At 45.3% G+C, this 20,480-nt stretch overlaps 1 protein-coding gene across 1 annotated transcript in view; it reads right to left on the bottom strand.

Moving 5' to 3' along the window:
* fasn (fatty acid synthase) overlaps positions 1-20,480 on the bottom strand; it is a 55,942-nt gene that overhangs the window by 19,415 nt on the left and 16,047 nt on the right. The window contains exons 8-25 of the mRNA XM_083635412.1: positions 20,260-20,394; positions 17,972-18,437; positions 16,413-16,600; positions 14,973-15,162; positions 13,671-13,765; positions 13,415-13,549; positions 10,430-10,633; positions 8,774-8,889; positions 8,474-8,649; positions 7,842-8,033; positions 7,668-7,748; positions 6,656-6,841; positions 4,491-4,670; positions 3,809-4,012; positions 3,033-3,352; positions 2,066-2,467; positions 1,164-1,328; positions 261-376 (exon numbers count right to left, since the gene is read on the bottom strand). Of these exons, the coding sequence (XP_083491538.1) occupies positions 261-376; positions 1,164-1,328; positions 2,066-2,467; positions 3,033-3,352; positions 3,809-4,012; positions 4,491-4,670; positions 6,656-6,841; positions 7,668-7,748; positions 7,842-8,033; positions 8,474-8,649; positions 8,774-8,889; positions 10,430-10,633; positions 13,415-13,549; positions 13,671-13,765; positions 14,973-15,162; positions 16,413-16,600; positions 17,972-18,437; positions 20,260-20,394 (3,551 nt within the window). The remainder of the gene's footprint in view (positions 1-260; positions 377-1,163; positions 1,329-2,065; positions 2,468-3,032; positions 3,353-3,808; positions 4,013-4,490; positions 4,671-6,655; positions 6,842-7,667; positions 7,749-7,841; positions 8,034-8,473; positions 8,650-8,773; positions 8,890-10,429; positions 10,634-13,414; positions 13,550-13,670; positions 13,766-14,972; positions 15,163-16,412; positions 16,601-17,971; positions 18,438-20,259; positions 20,395-20,480) is intronic.

Genomic DNA, 20,480 nt, shown 5'->3' with positions numbered 1-20,480 from the left:
CATATCGCCCAGACCTAGTACAACATCCAGCCCTCCCGCCTCATACAGAGATTACAACTATAGAACTTGATTTATGCAAACCTTCCTGAGATGGAGGCTGTTAGGAAGAACCTCAGAATCAGCTTTATTGGTCAAATATGTAGACATACTGTACAAGGAATCTGAGATATTCTAATAAATTGTAATTATTGAATTGGTCAAACGTAAACTGAAAACTGTGTGTGTGTGTGTGTGTGTGTGTGTGTGTGTGTGTGTCCTACCGTATGCGGTTACCGCCGGGCTCCTGGCGTAGACAGTTGACCATTCCCACGACTCCGCAGTGAGCCTCAGAGGCAGTCAGCCAGACAGGCGCATCTGACGACTCAGCCAGCATCTCCTACAGCAGAGATCAATGCAACAACACTGTTAGGAACACAGTCACAATGTAACAACACTGTTAGGAACACAGTCACAATGCAACAACACTGTTAGGAACACAGTCACAATGTAACAACACTGTTAGGAACACAGTCACAATGTAACAACACTGTTAGGAACACAGTCACAATGCAACAACACTGTTAGGAACACAGTCACAATGCAACAACACTGTTAGGAACACAGTCACACAACGCAACAACACTGTTAGGAACACAGTCACACAACGCAACAACACTGTTAGGAACAGAGTCACACAACGCAACAACACTGTTAGGAACACAGTCACACGTAAAGGGTTCAGTTCACATGGAAATGGCATCTGCAAGGTGTTTTGCTTCTGTACTTCCAACATCAACAGCAACATACTTGATAATAAGGACGTTCAAGACACCGTTGGACAGTTTAACAGCAATGGTAGACATCTTGGCAGTGCAGGGAGGGAGGACGACGAAGTGGAGAATTTTGCACAATATAATGCTTGTCGCACACCATTAAAATAGGTAATTAAAAGTGCTTTTCTGAGGGGATTTGGGATTTCTAATGGGCGGCTGTACCACAATATTAGAATTTCTGAATTGGATCACCGCGCTGTCTCATTTTGTTGATATGATGTGGACAAAGCCATTGTTTATGGCAATTTCGTTGTATATTTTTATGCAATGACATAAAAAAAACGACTAGTACTACTTATTGGCTACAGCAAATAAACTCAAAAAGCAAACACACACACACACACGACCCACCTTGAGTTTGTCGACCCACTGGTACTTGGCGGTGTCCACGGGAAGGAAGAGGGGCTGCTTGCAGGGTAAGCGCCGGCGACACAGGAAGAGCGCCGAGCCATAAAAGGACTTCTTGACGGCCACCAAGTTGAGCGAGGACTCGGAGAAGACCGTCTCCCACTCCGCCTGGAGACCAGAGGGGCGAGAATATGAGCAAAAAAAAAATCACCTCCCACTCCCACCGCAAATGTGTTGTTGCCGCCACCTCTGCCTTGCCAGCTACCGATCGGCTCGATCGTGTGGAAACGGGAAAACATCGCTTTCAGCTCCCGGCTTTGGAGGTGTTAAAATAAATGCAGATTCGGTACAGCGATGCCTCCGTCAATCTGGAGTTGTTTTTAAAATCGGAGATGCACTTTGAGGATGGAGGAAATTTCCACTAAGGTTTGGCCAAAAGTTGTATGTCAGACCGGACGTATGAGTCTGAGGCTATTTTACATCATGGGATCAATAACAGGGTTCCCACATCTTCTTAAACATTGAATTCAAGGACTATTCAAGGACTTTCCAGGCCCAATTGCCTGAAATTCAAGGACCCAAAGTTTGAGACAAGGATCAAGCTTAATTACTGTTACAACAATGAGAATTCTTCGGGATGAGAACTAACAGGTTTTACAGAAGCTCACACAGACAACAATTATAAAGAGATAGAGGTTTGAATGTGTCAAAACTTCTCAACTGTACTGTGTTACACATTAAGTTAAAAAAAAAAGTAATCAAAAGACCTTCAATTTCTATTGCACAAAATATATAAATTCGAGCACTCTCAATGACCCTTGAGAATCTTTCACACCTTGATTTTTTCTCTCTCAAATTCACAAACTTTCAAGGATTTCAAGGACCTGTGGGAATATTCTACAGACCTGTGTGAGCAGTCCTTGTTGGCTGCTGCTTTGCGAGCTGCTGGAGAGGAAGGCCACCATCTCCCCCAGCGTGTCTCCCTTCAGCAGGGTGTGGAGGAGGACAAAGCCCCCCTCCTTAGCCCCGGAGGCCAGGTTGGCCACCAGCGGGCCAGCCTCTGTCCTCAGCGGGCCCCAGGCATGGTTACACAGCACCAGGTCGGCCCCTCCCACCGGGCCCCCAGGAGCCGGGGCTGTCAGGGGGTCCCACTGGGCCGAGGCCACGCCCAGCTCCTCCAGGGCGGCCTGGTGTGGGGCCAGGAGGGCGGTGGCGGGGGCGGTGGCGGTGTAGTCCAGACGCAGCATGGGCTGGATATTGAGCAGGGACACAGCGCGGGAGAACAGCTGGCCATCACTGGAGAGAGCCTGGTGATAAAGTACAATCAGAGAGTGGATTTAAAGCATTGCCGGTGCCATTTTTGAGCTGGACCCACTGTCTTTTTACATAATACCTGGGATATTATAGTTTTTGACGTTTCCGTAGTTTGGATTTTTGGTGTTTTTAAAATGTATTTATCAATTAATTTGAATAATAAATGTGTCAATATATCCTCAACTAACCAGAGCAGTTAACAATTCTCTGCCCATTTTTTTTTACCCTGTACATAAAGTAAAAACTAAAAAACATTGCACATGCTATTTTTATTTTACTTTTACAAGCAGACAAGAATTTTGTGTATTTTCATATTTACTTAATTCTAGTCCTGCAATGGTTTGCATTCTGTATAATAGCCCCATTTGCTCTATTCTTACTTCCTATGTTTTTGTGCTCAGTTGTGTTATATTTAATACCAACCTTCCGCTTTAATAGCATTTCTTAGGATTCAATTACTATTTGCTGCTGTAACAACCCACTTTCCCTAACGGGGGCATTAAAGTTGCATGTTGTTTTGCAAACTGGAGAGTGGCGAGGGTCATTCTGCGGTCTTACCTCCAGGACTTTGATCTTGCCGGGAGGCGTGGTGTTTTCCATGGCCGTGTCCAGGCAGTGTCTCAGGGCCGGCCCATCCAGCAGGCCCTGCAGCAGGCCGTCCTTGAGCAGACACACCCGCTCCTTCTCCACTGTCTGCTCCAGCTCTGAGCGGAGGTTACCGTTCAGCTCCAGGCCGCAGAGGAGGGCCAGCAGCCGCACCAGGCCGGGCTCGGAAGGCTCCGGGCTGGGCAGGGGGCAGTCGGACACCTCCTGCAAGCCGGGGATGGAGAGCTTGACGCCCTGAGGGGCTAGCTTACGCTGCAGTTTGTGGATCAAACCTAGATGTAGAGCGTGCAACAAATTATAAATGATTGAATGTGATACAATACAACCACTATTAGCCCTCTCTTCCATATATTTGCTATTTGGCAATTACTTCATCTCAATTTTACTAAAAGGCAGTGATATAAAAATCCATGTTTTACTGTTTACTTGTGAAAATGGGGTCTTTTACTTTGAGGGACAAATAATTGATCACATGACCAGGAAATCCCCCCGACTTCCGACTGCACTTTATTATTATTATTATTATTGTTGTTGTTTATTGTTTTTTTGTGATCTGTCTCATATGTTGATTTTGGTTTTGTTTTGACTGTGGTTATTTCTGGCATTATCTTTCTGTGGATATTTGTACATTGCGGTCTGACAAATCTACAAATAAAGTGTAGACAAACCCGCATGTTTAACTAATAATTCATGCAATAGAGATTAGGACCATCGGGTTAGGCGTTTACCTTTGCAGAGCGTGAGCTGCTCCACCAGTTTCTCATTGGCTGTCAGGCAGTCCGTCTCCACGTAGGGAACGAACACAAACTCCTCCAGAGTGGGCGGGCTCTGCTGCTGCTGGCGACGCGGCGCCACCGTGGCGTGTAGACCACAGATCTGGACTCCGCCGGCGACAATGTTGTCAAGGCAACGGTTGACGTGGACATCCACGGCTGAGGGAGCAGAGGGATGAAAGTTAGACATGGAGGTAGAAGAATTACAAAGTGCTTGTGTGTTTCACCAAGTTCAATCCACGACCAAGAATGAAATCTCCAAATTATGATAAATCTTGCTGCTGAAATGAACTAAAATGACTGATAGGTCTGACATTCATTATAAATCGAATATGAGCAAGTCAGTGCGGTCTGCCTCTGATATGATGGATAATGATGTAGTATGATTGTTTACTTATTCATTGCAGAATTCATTAAATCTACAGTGGTTGTCTTTGGGAAGACCTTGACCTGAACAGATTCTAATGCAATAGTTTGATATGACACAAGTATGCATAAATGTGTTTAGTATTATTAGATGCAGAAACTCTAAACTTTTAACATTCCAAACATAGGAGATAATAGTGTGATAATAGTGAAAACGGCGGCTGTGTGTATATGTAGATGTACTGTATATATGAATGAAAAGATGAGCCACCTTGCTTTCCCTCTGCGTACTCTGATATCTTCTCCAGGTGGAGGGTGGGATCCACACACACGGAGCGGATCCTGGTGGGCAGACGCAGACTGCGACCCGACAGCCCCATCACCATCATCTGCAGCATGGTGTCCAGGAAGATCACCCAGTTCCCGCTCCACTGCAGTTTCCCACTGTCACCTAGATGAGCCAGTCACAGCCTGTGTCAAATTCAAGACTTTGACAGATGCCCGACTGTCAATAACTAAGTTGGAGTGACTTCTATGAACTAAAACTGTTTCTCCTCCCTGGTTTGTTAATATGGGGCCAACTGTTGCCATGTCCATGAATTGCTTGACATGTGTTTCATGATAATGGATTGTGTGCCATGAATAGATAATAGATACGCTTAGATAGATAAGCGTATCTATAATAGATAAGCTTTTTTCATATAAGCTCTGTGGTACTGTAATCTTAATACAACTCAATAAATCAACATAAATAATTTCATTTAAATATGAGCTTATTATCACCCATGAAATGAAAATGGTGTTTTCATTTATGAAATCAGAAGCCTCAAACTCAGTTTTATGCATGAAATAAAGTGCTGTTTCTGCACTTTGTCATAAAAAAATCACAAGACAATCGTTTTTCTTAAGAGGTGAACAGGTTCTTCTACTCCTCCCCCTACTCCTACACCTCCTCCCCACTGACCATCAGCATAGGAGCGCCCCAGGGGTGCGTCTCCAGCCCCTTCTGGTACGACCTCTACACCCACGACTGCGTGGCGACTCAAACTTCAAACTCCATTGTGAAGTTTGCAGACGACACAGCAGTCGTGGGGCTGATCTCGGGGGACGACGAGACGGCCTACAGACGTCTCCAAGACCAAGGAGATAATTGTGGACTACAGGAGAGGGGGGGGCGCACACCCCCCAATCACCATCAACGGCACAGTGGTGGAAAGGGTGGACAGCTTCAAGTACCTGGGAGTCAACATCCACCAGGACCTGACCTGGGCCGGCCACACCGCCACTGTGTCAAAAAGGCCCAACAGCGAATACACGGACTCAGGCGCCTGAAGAAATTTGGGCTAAGGAAAGAAATCCTCAGGGACTTCTACAGAGGCACCATTGAAAGCCTGCTGACCGGCTGCTTCACCGCCTGGTACGGGAACTGTACCGCCATGGACCGCAGGGCGCTACGGAGGGTGAGGCGCGCGGCCCAGCACGTAACAGGAGATGAGTTGCCAGAATTGCATGAACTGTATAATCAGCGGTGCCTCAGGAGGTCCCTGAAGATCATCAAAGACACAAACCATCCCCACAACAGCCTGTTCTCCCTGCTACCCTCAGGGAGGAGATACAGGGTTCCAAAAGCACGCACAAATCGCTTGAGGAACAGTTTCTTCCCGCAGGCCACGAGACTCCTTAACATACACAAATAGTGTAGTAGTCGTACCGTACCGTACTGCAGCTGCTACCATTATGTATGCCTAATGTTTAATTGTATGTTTAATAAGGTACAAGCTATTTGCACCTGTATGTCAAATACGTCGAATTTAAAATGTCTGAACACGTCTAACGTATGCACAATGCCTAATGTTAATTGTATGTTTAATAAGGTACATGCTATTTGCACCTGCATGTCAAATACGTCGAATTTAAAATGTCTGAACACGTCTAACGTATGCACATGACATGTGCACCTATGTGCAATGAATAAGCCACTGACTTGTCTTATCGCTATTCTGCCTTATTGCCTATTGCTGCTTAGTATTGCTTATTGATGCCTATTTCTTATTGCCTATTGCTCATTGCTTGTTGCCTATTTGTACTATGTCGTAAACGGAGTCCACAGCACAAGAATTTCACACGTGATACTTGTACCATGGAGTGACAATAAAAATCTTGAATCGGGCTGAAAACCACCAGCTAATGCAATGAATGTGTGAAATAATTTGGAAAACACATTCTACTATGTTCTTGTAAGAAACCAATTTGTTCCTAGATATTCCCCAGAAAATGCATTACGTTTCCTCACTGTATCAGTCTGGAACCTCAGAAAATTCCACGATATTCCAGAAATTCCATGACCAGGGTTAATTGATGCTATGGTGTGCTGATGATAAGTAATGTTGGTTGCACAGATTGGTTCAGTGGTTCTTCCGGGTCGACTTTCCTTACCTGCATTGTTGGACTCCAAGATGCCCTGGAAAGTCTTCCCATAGTCGTAGCCACGGAGTCGCAGCTCCTTATAGATTTCATGGGCCGTGAGCTTCATTTTGGGGTCGCTGTCGTCCTCGGCAACGGGTTTGCCCATCTGAGTGTGGAATGACTCCAAGGCTGCGTCCTCCAGAACGCTCACCTTACCTGGGAGAGGAAGGAGGAATGGAGTGATAGGTCAGAGACTGGCTGGAGGAGCATAAAAGTCTTTATGTATTTAACTCACACAGCAAAACATAAGATCCTCTGATATGTCCAGTATGTTTTGGGATTGTTGTCAGGAGAGATGCTGAAGACAATATTGGCTTTCTGATTGTATTATTAATTAAGCAATATCACCCAAGGAGTGCTGTTGTACTGTATACCAGCACGGCTGTGATTCAGTCATAGGCACAAGGCCAAGTGCTAAAGACAAATCACAGCCATGCTGACATCCAGGATGACAGCTCAACCTCAAGTGTGATATAGCTTTTATACAGCAATTGTATAAACAAAGCTATTGATCAAGTAGCCTAATAATAGCATTGATCTTCTTTCCTGTTATTTGTCTCCACCAACAAAAACAGTTCCCTCAGGAGTCAGGACTGCACTACAAAGTGTCGCCAAGCAACAGGTAAACTGTTTCCTGACTGCAAGCTAGCTAAGCTAACGTTAGCTACTGTGGTTAGCACAGATGATTTGAGTTCACCGTTCACAATGTAGGTCAAAATGTATCCATATCGCTGTGGCTACTAGGTGTGAACGCTGTGTGAATGCAGCCTACTCAATTCTACATTAGTACAGCTGTGAAGCGGAGTGATAGATAGTGTGAGTGAAGCATCCCGTGCTGTTATACTGTATATCAGCACTCATGGATGCCTCGTCTTATCAAATTTATTGATACAGTATATCCTCTTCACTTTCTTTTTCTCTCTATGGTGAAAATGCAACTTTGTCATTTACTACCCTGTATAGCGACCGTGTGAGCACCTACCACTGACAGTCAAGTTGCCATTCTCTGAAACCTCAAACTTGTTGGTGGCAGGCATGAGACGCACCTCCAACTGGACCGAGCCTGAGAGACGGAGACAGACAATCAATAATACATGTACATGAGCTATCCTCCACATCACCCCGTGCGGACCTCATGTGTCCCTGCTGTCCTCACCGGTCTTGGGCAGGATGGTGGCCCGGTGGATGGTGACGTCCTCGAAGGTCACGGGGGTCGTTTCCATGACGACCCCCAGGCTTCTCAACAGGGTTCGCCAGGCCAGCAAGAGGTAACCGGTTGCCGGGTAGAGGACGCGCCCGTCGATGCAGTGACCAATCATGTAGTAGTCTGGAGACTCCGGGTTTATCTCTGTGTGGTCAGGGAAGAGTCCAATTAGATGATGCTTCTGTGCTATGGTGTCATGCTGCGTTCACATCATGTGGGAATATGGAGCAACTTCAAAGTAACAACTTGGAGGTGTTCACATGTTCAAGCTCCTTTGAAATATTTCAGTATTTTCCAATAGGATGTTCAGATTTACCATACTATATTCCCAATATTCAAGATTCATTTTAATAGCCATAATGAGTAATCATATCACAAACGAGGAATTTGCCTTTGTGCAGTATGCAGCGCAGCAATCACATCAATAGCAGAAGATGAAGCAAACAGAGAAAATCTCAAATTATAAATTCTAAAGTGCAAAGGTAGGATAATGTCCATGGGATAATTTCCATGTAAATGTCCAGTAAAAGTCCTTTAAGTGATATATATTGATATATATGATTTCATCTGCACACATTTCTTACCGATGTTGTAGACGGTGGCTGACATAGATCCTCCCGAACCGCAAGGGAAATCCTCCGCCTTGGGGACATCCCAAGTCTGGGTGTGGTCCCACTTCACCAGGGGGGAGATCAGAGGGGTACCGCAGGGCACCGGGTACTTCACCGTCGGGCACAAGCTGTTACTATCCACATTTATGCTGCGGAGAGGCGGGAAAAAGGAACACAAATATTACTGATGTAAAACCACTTCCCAAGAGAAATTAGACCACAACAGTCTCTCACACTAATACACTGTAATGATGAATGCAGGTAGACACTGACCCGTTCATGTACACTTTGCCGATGTGTGAGAGGAAGAACTCAAGGTTGTTGGCGTGGCCTCTCTTCATCAGGGGCAGGATGGAACAAGTGGTCTTCAGGCTGCGCTTCAGGATGGCCTATGTGTGCATGAGGATACAAAGTATGTGATTAGATACATCCTGGGAAATAATGAGAAGCTCAGTACCAAGGGTGGAACATTTTCCCTCACTCTCGTTAGCACTTTAAGTATTTTCTTGAGTGAATAATTTTGCTTTTATATACCGGTAAGTCTGTTACTGATGATCTTCAAAATCATAGCTTTTATTCACATTTTTGGTGATGGCTTTGGTGCTAAGCACTCATTGCTGTGGGGTTCCTGCACTGCACTTCCCAGAGGTCACCTGTCGATCAAACAGTGTGTCCAGTACACTGACCTATATACAGCCAATGGTCCAGTACTGTGACAAAGATGGTAAATATTTGAAGAGAGGCTTGCTTTCCAGGTAACACTAGCATCACGCCGTACCATGTGCAACAGCATCTCAATGGAAAAACTCCAGTCGCCGGCACATGGTTAAAGTGTTTCACCATCATCATCATCATCCTCATTTCCTTTATTTTAGCAGGTAGATTATTGAGAACACATTCTCTTTTACAATAATGACCTGGCCAAGAGGCACACACATTTTTTTTTTATACAAATAAAAACACAAACGGTGTTAAAAGCATTAGCAAAAACAGTCACACAGCAACACAGGGAGGACAAGACATAGGAGACGGGGCAGGGGAGTCAGGTCAATTGACAATTGCAGACATGTTGTTGAAAAGGACTTCAATGTTCTGTCAAAGGCAGCCAGGTCAACAAACTGGTCCAGCCGAAGCAATTTGCTAAGCCCATTCCAAGCTGCTGCAGCAGCACAATGGAAGGCTTTGCTACCAAAGGTGTTCTAGGTTTTGATGTGGATAGTGTTTGAGTCTCGAAATAGGCTGAATCTCTCTCTCCCTCTCTCTCTCTCCCTCTCTCTCTCTCTCTCTCTCTGATTAAAGTTGTCATAAATTCAATTTGAAATAGCATCAAAAATATTTTAAAAAGTTGTAAATTTTCATTAGATGAGACACCCTGTTTATGGTTTGTTTGTTTTCCCCCAGAATTAAACAGGGACCCCCCCCCAGCTGAAAGTATTGTGATAACATCAAACCGTGAACCCATTGTGTATTGAATCAAAGCACTGTATTGTTGCATCCATAACGCATCCTATTTGCACACGACACCAGTCGTACCATTAGTAGGGGTTAGTAGTTGCATGCTAAATCAGCCTGATGGGTAGTTGGCCAGCTAACCAAGCCAAAAATGAACTGTTCATGTTAACTAAGCTGTCTCTTCTTAAGCTACAGTTTTGGAGCATTCTAAGGCTAAAGACAAGACAGTTTACTTTACTGTGTCACAGTGTCATTTGCAAACAAATCCACCATATCAAACTATTTACTGTTACTGAATGGATCTACCTGTATAGCCCCACTACAACAAGCACCCCCCCCCCCCCCCCCCAGATATCTCTCTTTCGTTGTGCACAGCTAATTCTCCAAAGGAACCTTGACATAGAGTCAATCTAATAATAGCAGAAATATCAAATCTCTTGCTGTGTATGAATGTCCCAGGCAGCATGGCGTTCCTACCTGCAGCAGAGCGTGAGGTGCTATCTCCACCACCACGGCGTTGTCGGGCACCAGACAGAGGCCCTCCTGGAAGAGCACGGGGCTGACCAGGTTGTTGACGTGATATTCGGCCGAGCTGTACAGCGCCAGGGGGGAGTCCCAGTCGGCCTGGGGGATGCTGGTGCTCACCCAGCGCGCCGAACGCTGCCGGGGCTCCTTGATCACCTGTACAGAGAGGGAGACGCCAAATATCCCGTCAAAATAAGGGGGGTATCCAATCGCCTGCCTCGATTATGTTTCCATGTGTCGTGATTGGTCGAGTACCATCAAACTTCCTTCTGGTCTGAAGCATTTTCTTCTTAGGAACATGACAACTTCATCTGTCCATATTTTAATAGGCTGAAGTACAGACCGTCTCTGGAGCATTCTCAGATTGTGGAAGAGATAGACTGGCTTGAGAGACTAGTCTACAGGAGACCATACATATGCACAAAATATTATATTGTATTGTATATTCAATTTGCAGATGTGGGATATATGAGAAATTAAAGATGTAGACAGATAACAAATAAACAGATAAATTAATAAATTAACTTAAATTCTTATCACAGAAAATAAGTTGGGATAACGCGAGGAGGAGATTTTGAAAGGTCAAAGGGTGACTCTGCATCTACAAGTAAGGGCGTGCTCACACCACACATTTGGAATGGTTTAGTACTTATTTCATTTGGCCAGGTGAGGACAATGTTTATTTATTTCATATGGCCAGGTGAGGACCTGCCATTTGAACTTGGGTAGTGCCACTGAGAGGGCTGAATCTCAGTCCTGTAACAAGAGAACGGAGGTGCAAAGGTTTATGGGTATAAGGAGACAGACGGTGCCATCTGATCACCAGCAGTTTCTCATGCCTGGTGTAACAAAATTAAGTCTGGACTGATGCTCATACAGCTATTTCTTCATGTGTTCTAACTGCTATGAACAGTAGAGAAGAGTGCAGTCAAGCCCATCACTCTTAACTAAAGCCCTCCTTCATCTACCTGAGTCTGGTATGAACAGCAGAGAAGAGTGCAGTCAAGCCCATCACTCTTAACTAAAGCCCTCCTTCATCTACCTGAGTCTGGTATGAACAGCAGAGAAGAGTGCAGTCAAGCCAATCACTCTTAACTAAAGCCCTCCTTCATCTACCTTAGCCTGGTATGAACAGCAGAGAAGAGTGCAGTCAAGCCAATCACTCTTAACTAAAGCCCTCCTTCATCTACCTTAGCCTGGTATGAACAGTAGAGAAGAGTGCAGTCAAGCCCATCACTCTTAACTAAAGCCCTCCTTCATCTACCTTAGCCTGGTATGAACAGCAGAGAAGAGTGCAGTCAAGCCAATCACTCTTAACTAAAGCCCTCCTTCATCTACCTGAGTCTGGTATGAACAACAGCAGAGAAGAGTGCAGTCAAGCCCATCACTCTTAACTAAAGCCCTCCTTCATCTACCTGAGTCTGGTATGAACAGCAGAGAAGAGTGCAGTCAAGCCCATCACTCTTAACTAAAGCCCTCCTTCATCTACCTTAGCCTGGTATGAACAGCAGAGAAGAGTGCAGTCAAGCCCATCACTCTTAACTAAAGCCCTCCTTCATCTACCTGAGTGTGGTATGAACAGCAGAGAAGAGTGCAGTCAAGCCCATCACTCTTAACTAAAGCCCTCCTTCATCTACCTGAGTCTGGTATGAACAGCAGAGAAGAGTGCAGTCAAGCCCATCATTCTTAACTAAAGCCCTCCTTCATCTACCTGAGCCTGGTACGAACAGCAGAGAAGAGTGCAGTCAAGCCCATCACTCTTAACTAAAGCCCTCCTTCATCTACCTGAGTCTGGTATGAACAGCAGAGAAGAGTGCAGTCAAGCCCATCACTCTTAACTAAAGCCCTCCTTCATCTACCTTAGCCTGGTATGAACAGCAGAGAAGAGTGCAGTCAAGCCCATCACTCTTAACTAAAGCCCTCCTTCATCTACCTGAGTCTAGTATGAACAGCAGAGAAGAGTGCAGTCAAGCCCATCACTCTTAACTAAAGTCCTCCTTAATCTACCTTAGCCTGGTATGAACAGTAGAGAAGAGTGCAGTCAAGCCCATCACTCTTAACTAAAGTCCTCCTTCATCTACCTTAGCCTGGTATGAACAGCAGAGAAGAGTGCAGTCAAGCCCATCATTCTTAACTAAAGTCCTTGTTCATCTACCTGAGCCTGGTAAAACCATCCTAATAACTTGACCTCATGTTCTGTTTTGCTCTACAGTCTGGAATCCAGCCGCCCACAGTGGTTTCAGTGGACGGGAGTACTTACTTACCCTGACAGATAAACCACGTCGCAAAATCCAATCCAAATCCAGTCAGGTGAATGGTGAACAAGTTCTTCCGCCGAGAAACTCTGCTGCATGTTTTTGTTTGTGTTTAATTGTTATTGAGTCTATTTCTGCAATAACTGCACTACGGCTGTGTTTACTCAACTTAAAGGAGAATTTCGGTTTGTTTGAAGTGGGGTCCTATCAGCTAGTTGCATACACTAACTGAAATAGGTACAGTGTTCTCTGACGCTGAGCGCACCGTTTATCGAGACCCGGCACTCCAAGCAACAGCCTCCACAGTTCTGTCTCTCTACTACACGGGGCCAAGAACTAAAACGTAATTTAGTCCCCTAAAACAATGCCCACCTAAACGATTGGCTCAGTTACAGTGTAATTTCAAGAAATCACTGTGGGCAGCTGGAAGTCCAGACTGATATATAGAGCAAAACAATGAGCAAAACGTTATCAGGATGGTTTTTACCAGGCAATCTATACCTACGCAGGGCAAATTAACCAAACACAAAAACAGACCAAAGTTTAGCAGCTGCTGTTGTGTGATAAACAGAAAAGTTAGGCCCTCCTAGACCAGGCAGAAATGGGATTGCATTTCCCAGTCTTACCAGTAGGTGTCAGTATAACACCAGGAGTAAGAACTTCACTGCTCATAGGTACATACCTTCTTGAGAGCAGCCAGCAGGGCTGGGGCGAGGGAGGCCATGTAGTAGGAGTGGAAGGCGACGCCGGCGCTGCGCACTTCCTTCGCAAACACTCCGCTCTCCTTCAGCTCTGCCACAAACTTACTCACAGCCGCCTGCAGGGGGAAACACAAAACCTGTATGAGCAAAGTCCTCGATACCCGTACAAAAAGAAGTAGGGAACTTTCCACAGATACACGTTTGAAGAATAGAAGGCATAACGCAGCGGTGGTTCACCTGAGGGCCGGAGATGGTGACGGTGTCCTCGGCGTTGTGGCAGGCGGGGACGACTCCCTCGGGACACTGGGCCTTACACTCGTCCCACGTCAGCCCTACACAGCACACACAGCAAGCAGAAAGGGGCTTGGGTGAAGTACGGGACTGCAGGAAAAGTGCGTTTTATGTCTTTCTTGCAGAGATAGGATTCTTATCGTTCTCTCATACAGTTTGTTAAAGTTTACTACTTCGTTTCATTCCAAAGTGAGATATTCACCCTTATACCTTGGGTGTGGGGGAATACTCTTTTCTGATTGGCCGGCAGGTGCGTGTTAAAACTGTGTAATGCACACGTAGTTCGGCATACGTTTAATCACCCTTCTAAATTCATCCGCTACCCAACCTGTACCAACAATTTCTCAAAACGCCACTGAGTGACTGAAACACTAGCTGACCAACATGTACAAGTCACGCTGATTTCAATGTTCAAATCAGTTTCCTGCTCAGTTGGGTCGGTTGCTGAGAAAAAGCGAATTAATCGTGACTACCAAATTTGCTAGCTAAACCGGGGGCTGCAAAAACGCCAACCTGTGTACCGCAATGGGGCCAACCTCACCCCGTTGTAGCTTGGTTATAAAAGGGAGTGGGACTATAATTTGTATTCCCTGTCATTACAATGGTAAGCTCTTGCTTCATAACCTTTGAATTATGAGTGCAAAACCTTCACCAAAAATTTATGAATGCTTTTATTTAATATCGTTAGGTGTGCGTTGAACTGCATTAGACTCGGAGTGAAGAACCACCCGACGCAAAGCAGGGGGTGGTTCTTTGCCTCCTCGTTATCCCTTATACGTAAGATTTTATATCTACTGTTACAACAGCATAAAAGTTATCGTAAAGACACAGTAAATTGAAATCTATGATTTACACACAGACACACACAGATATAGATATACGCAAGTATCATTCCTGTAACCCAGTTGTTTCTTAGCCATGTGCCATGGAAGCAAAACAGTCTAGGTTTTATTCCAACCAAACACTACATCAGTTCCTGTCATGGATTAGTTCTTCTGGTTGTTGTATTTAGTGAAGTCAGCTACTGTAGTGTTTGGTTGGAATCAGGGTCCAGAGTTATTACCAGCCACCAGCCAAGTGGTTGGTAGATTTGCTTCACTCACCAGCCAAAAAAAACAATAGTAATCTATTGAGTGGCAGGTACAATTTGAACATTCACTAGCCATTTGGCCAGTGGACAAAAAAGTAAATTTTGGACCCTGGTTGGAATGAAAAGGGCCCGGTCGAGAGCCACACACTGTCCCTTACCGACTGCAGCCATGCCTCCAGCAGGCAGGTTGGCCTCCTTGATGCAGCGGCCTCTCCAGTAGGCAGCCAGGATGGCTTCGGTGTGGCTGAGCGAGCCGTCAGCGTAGCCGCAGGCCAGCTCTCCTACAGAGTGGCCTACGATCCCCTCAGGCTGCAAGCCCAGCGTGCTCAGCAGGTCAATCTGGGCTATCTGCACGGGGAGAGACAGAGAACACCGTTCATGTTGCTTTTCTGATTGATGTGCGTTTCTATATGCATTCTTCTTTGCCATTAAGAGTAGAGGAAAGTTTAAAAGCTATGCTATATGTAGAATTATTAACATCGACATGAGACCACCAGCGGCATTGATAGTGCTGGTGTATCTCTAAATTAAAACCACATTTCACATAAACCCTTTCACTTCCCGTCACAAAGAGGGTGTTACTATGCGACTGTCTCGCTTGCTTACAGCAATTATACTCAGAAATGTCATAAATTATAATAATTATTATGAGTTATTATGATTATTATGATAGATTCTATTCTACACATAGCCCATTTAAAGTTCCCATGCTCACTCACTGATATACAATTTCATATTTAGCTTCTCAAATATTTCTTTGCGTTTTGTCAGGAAGCTATTGGAAGCTCTGCTGGAAAGTGCATCGTTGCATGTGTCTGGTTTGGTCACTGTTAAATTAAACATGATGCATACGTGAAAACAAAAACATTTGAAAATATGGAACTGTATACGATGAGGTGGGGAGATATTAGCTATTAAGAGGTTAATGTGAAGCTTTGGAGACATTTTTGTAATCTATTCATGTATACATTTACTGCAAAATAACTGTGCACACCACACACACGCGCGCGTAGACACAAACAATTTGAAATACATTTACTGTGTAATAAATGTGCAATATCTGACTCTAAGGGCTAATGTCCACCAGCTCCGGGACAGATGTGGTACGGCTGCGAACAGACCCACACTCATGTAACCTGTCAGACAGACACATGTGGGATCCGACAAAAATAGAACAGGTGTGTAGTTTTTCCGTACCGCATGTATTGCCCACCTATTAACACGGGCGAGAATCTGATCCGGCAGTTTTACCGGATCCGCAATATGAAAATATATCTGTGTCTTTGTCTACAATCCTGTCCGGCTTATTTATATATATACTGTACACATACATTTCTTTCATACTGTATATACATATTTAAAATGTTCACACACTTATTATTGTATATATAGTAGTTACCGGTAATGTAAATGTTTAAATGTACCACTATCCTTTGTTTGTTTTAGCCTGTGCATACCTCTTGTGTGAGTGCACTGACAGCAACGCAAAACCGGATTCAAATTCCTCGTACGTGTAGATACTTATAGTAACAGCAGTGCTCCTATGCGTAGCTCACTGCTGTGCTGTTCCCACAGCCAAGATGGCGTCTCTGCTCTACCTGTATGGCAGCCAGGCCCACGAAGGCGTGCACGGTGTCCTCGAAGGTGGCCTCTGTGGCCTCCATGAGCAGGCGGGACACCACCAAGCCGGTGTCCCTCAGGGCGGTGTCGGAGCGCAGGATGGACTCTCTGAACTCGGGCAGCTGCATCATGCTGCGGCCCATCCCGGCCCACTGGGTGCCCATACCTGGTGGTGGTGAGGCAAACAACATCATCAACACCTCAATACATTCAGCACTTGATTCACAGTGGACCTGAAAGACACTGGGCTATCAGCAGTCACAGAGTGTATTCAAGATGTCAAGGATTATTATTGTTAGAAAATGTTTTGAACTATCAAGTCAACCTACCAAAAACAAACTGATAAAGGAATACAAGTCCAACTTATTTTCAAAGCACGCTCTACATTTAATTTGTATGATACACATTTGTTTGTGTGTGCGTGTGTGTGTGTGTGTGAAGGAGGGGGCGGTGACCTTTTTGGTACTGTACTCCATTTGAAATAGTTCCACTTGTCAATTACTAAGGAATGAGTTGTGTTGTTAGTTTGAGATGGGTGGTGTACAGTATCAGGACATCAGTTTCAGGTTATTTTAATTATATAGGCCATCTTCTGCAAAGTACTTTCCTGTGATTGGCTAAAACCTTTTGCCAATACACTGTCCTATGCTGGCAAACCCCACCCATCTGGCATGCCTGGCAGATTAAAACCAGTTCAGTTCAACTTTATGATGATCCCAGATTTTTTCCACACAAAGAACACCACCAAAGAAAAGAAAAGAAAAGAAAAAAGGAGCTGAAGGCCAGTGCTCACAGATCAGGATCACAGCAACATGGAATAGAAGAGAGTACTGAACAAAGACACTGTGCTAAACATCAGCAGTTATTTATCAACCAAATGAGACTTTGTAAGATGAAGCGTGCTATTCATCTTCTGTCAGGTACTTTCCTGTGATTGACTCAGGCATGTGATTGGCAAAGGACAAAAAATAGACGCCAGCTGCTTCTTTTCACCTGACAGCAAGGAGTTCCACCAGCAGGACATAGCGTGTGTGGAATAATAAGTTATTCACGCCAGTCCCCCCCGCCCGAATAGGTGCCTTGACTGACCAGAGGAGGCAGTAGTGCAGCGACCAGGAATCATACCCATGTCCAGCTTCCCACCGGAGACACGGCCAATTTTGTCAGTAGGGAGGGACGCCTGACCAAGCTGGGGTACAGAAACAACTGTGACGCAAACCTGCGGCCTTCATGTTGGGAAGGTTTGCTTCTCATTTCCCAAATCTCACATTTGCATTAGCTGTGGCCATATTTGCAAATTTCTGAAATGCAGGATGGCAGGGGCAGCCCACCATACTCTGCCAGGATGGGTCAAACACAGAGAACAAATATGTGTGTGTGTGTGTGTGTGTGTGTGTGTGTGTGTGTGTGTGTGTGTGTGTGTACTGGCTGCCATGCACAGTGTGTGCATGCGTGGTGTGTCGTCCGTGACTAAATAAAAACGGGGTATGTCCGTCTGGTATGTATGTATTTATCCCTCCAGCCTGCAGACTCTCACCTGAACAGATGTACCAGAGTGGCCTGGGATTGGCCTGCGCCTGCTGCACCTCCGTTACGTCACTCTGAGAGCCAATCAGAGTGTAGCCTCGGTAGGGCATGCTGGCAGTGGGCACCGGCGACACTCCGTTCAGCAGAGACAGGAAGTTGTCGTCTCCGGAGAGTTCCTTCCCCTTGTTGAGCAGGGCGTTCACCGCCTCCTCCGTGCGCCCGCAGGCCTGGAGCACCCTGGGGACAGTCCGGGGTATCTCGGCAGGTCTCTGGGTGACGGCGCCCGGCGGGCGGAGAATCACGTGCACGTTAGATCCGCCAAAACCGAAAGAGTTGACTCCCACGATGCCACCGCGGACGGGGATGGGCCGGTCGACGACGCAGACCCGGCCGTCGGTCAAGGCGGGGATGTCTGCGTTGGGGCTGTGGAAGTGCAGGTTTGGGGCCCAGACTCCTCGCTCCAGTGACAGCACCACCTGTGGGGATCATAGTTAGATCTAGGCCTGGACCTGAATATTCCACTATTCAGATATTTGTTCATTGGGTAGGTATTCAGTTTTCTATTTGGGGATTTGGATGTGTGTGTGTGTGTGTGTGTGTGTGTGTGTGTGTGTGTGTATATGTAAGGGATAATGTATATTGAGGCGGTGATTACGGGGGAAATAATGCCCGACAGGTGATGATTGAGCCCGACGCGCAGCGGAGGGCTTAATAATTCACCTGAAGGTCATTATTTCCCAGTAATCACCGCCTCAATATACATTATCCTGCTTAGAACACAGCCTACAACTAAATCATTCAATAATCTGACAAAAATAATTATTCAAATAGATTTTTTAATATCGTTTTCAACGACAAAGCGGTTTCATTCGTAATTGGCACACAAGACACCACAGCTGCAACTGGTTGGCCTAATTAGTAGTGTTTGCTGACAAAAAGCTCTTATCAACTGATTAATCCAGGTGTGGCAGAGCAGCGGTCGGTTGTCGAGAAATAATGACCGGTGAATATTGTCGATTGACCAATCAGAATCGAGTATTCAAGAGAGCCGTGTTCTAAGTAAGGGATAATGGATAGTGAGCCGGTGATTACTGGTGAAATAATGACCGACAGGTGATATTGAGCCCGACGCGCAGCGGAGGGCTTAATCATTCACCTGAAGGTCATTATTTCCAGTAATCACCGGCTCACTATCCATTATCCCGCTTAGAACACGGCCTACAACTAAATCATTCAATAATCTGACAAAAATAATTATTCAAATAGATTTTTTAATAGCGTTTTCAACGACAAAGCGGTTTCATTCATAATTGGCACACAAGACACCACAGCTGCAACTGGTTGGCCTAATTAGTAGTGTCTTGCTGACAAAAGGCTCTTATCAACTGATTAATCCAGGTGTGGCAGAGCAGCGGTCGGTTGTCGAGAAATAATGACCGGTGAATCTTGTTGATTGACCAATCAGAATCGAGTATTCAAGAGAGCCGTGTTCTAAATAGATACTGTATATAGATATAGATATATATCTAGATAGATGATATATATATATACATACATACAGCACATACACAGTATACACATAGATAGGTAGGTAGGTAGATAGATAGATACTGTAGATAGATAGATAGATAGATAGATAGATAGATAGATAGATAGATAGATAGATAGATAGATAGATAGATAGATAGATAGATAGAGATAGATAGATAGATAGATAAACACACACACACATATATAATTTATTTTTAGGCACTTGTAGACTGGTGCTAGGACCCCGGGGACATTGCAGTAGTGGTGGGGTTGGTCAGAAGAACGAGTCGAGGAAATGTTTTGGCAGAGAGGAACACCATGACCTGAGACCTGTGGCTTTGCTGGCCAAACCTAACAAACAGCGCATCATTTTTTTAACTTTCGTTTTTAACGGCAGAGAAACGTAACTGGGCATGTCTGTATAGCGGGCCAAGGGATCCTCCTGACAAAACGTCAACAAAGGACGTGATGGGAATGAGAACGCCAGTGTGCAGAGACAGTTTAGCCTGCTGAAAGACACAGGCCAATGGCTGCAGTTACTCTAAGTCCTTCCTGAGTCATGCTCACAGCACACAGACACAGGGCCTATCATATATTTTCTATAATCTCTCAGTCAATTCCTATAGGATAACTGCTGTGTGCGCGTTCCGGGCCAGCCCTAGTTAGATCATGGTGAGGCCTAATTTGGAGCGCCATGCCGTGAGGACGTTCACAGCTGTAGGGAGGAATCTCTGCAGGTCTTAACACAGGACTTTTTCCTGCTCTCACCTTGGCGAGTGCAGCCAGACCGGAGGCGGGCTCGGGATGGCCCATGTTGGACTTGGTGGAGCCAATGAGCAGAGGCTCTCGCTTCGATTGACAGAAAACACCGACGATGCCATTGACTTCTTGTGGGTCGCCAACCTGGCAATAGAAAAGAGTCCAGGTAAGACACATTACAGAGCGGTTTTGTTCCTGGATACGCACGCTCTCAGATGCACACATTTTCA

This window comes from Poromitra crassiceps, assembly GCF_964638095.1.
Source record: "Poromitra crassiceps genome assembly, chromosome: 4".
NCBI classification, from domain to species: domain Eukaryota; kingdom Metazoa; phylum Chordata; class Actinopteri; order Beryciformes; family Melamphaidae; genus Poromitra; species Poromitra crassiceps.
The sequence above is the reverse complement of the archived record's forward strand: the minus strand, read 5'-3'. Positions and strand labels throughout refer to the sequence as shown.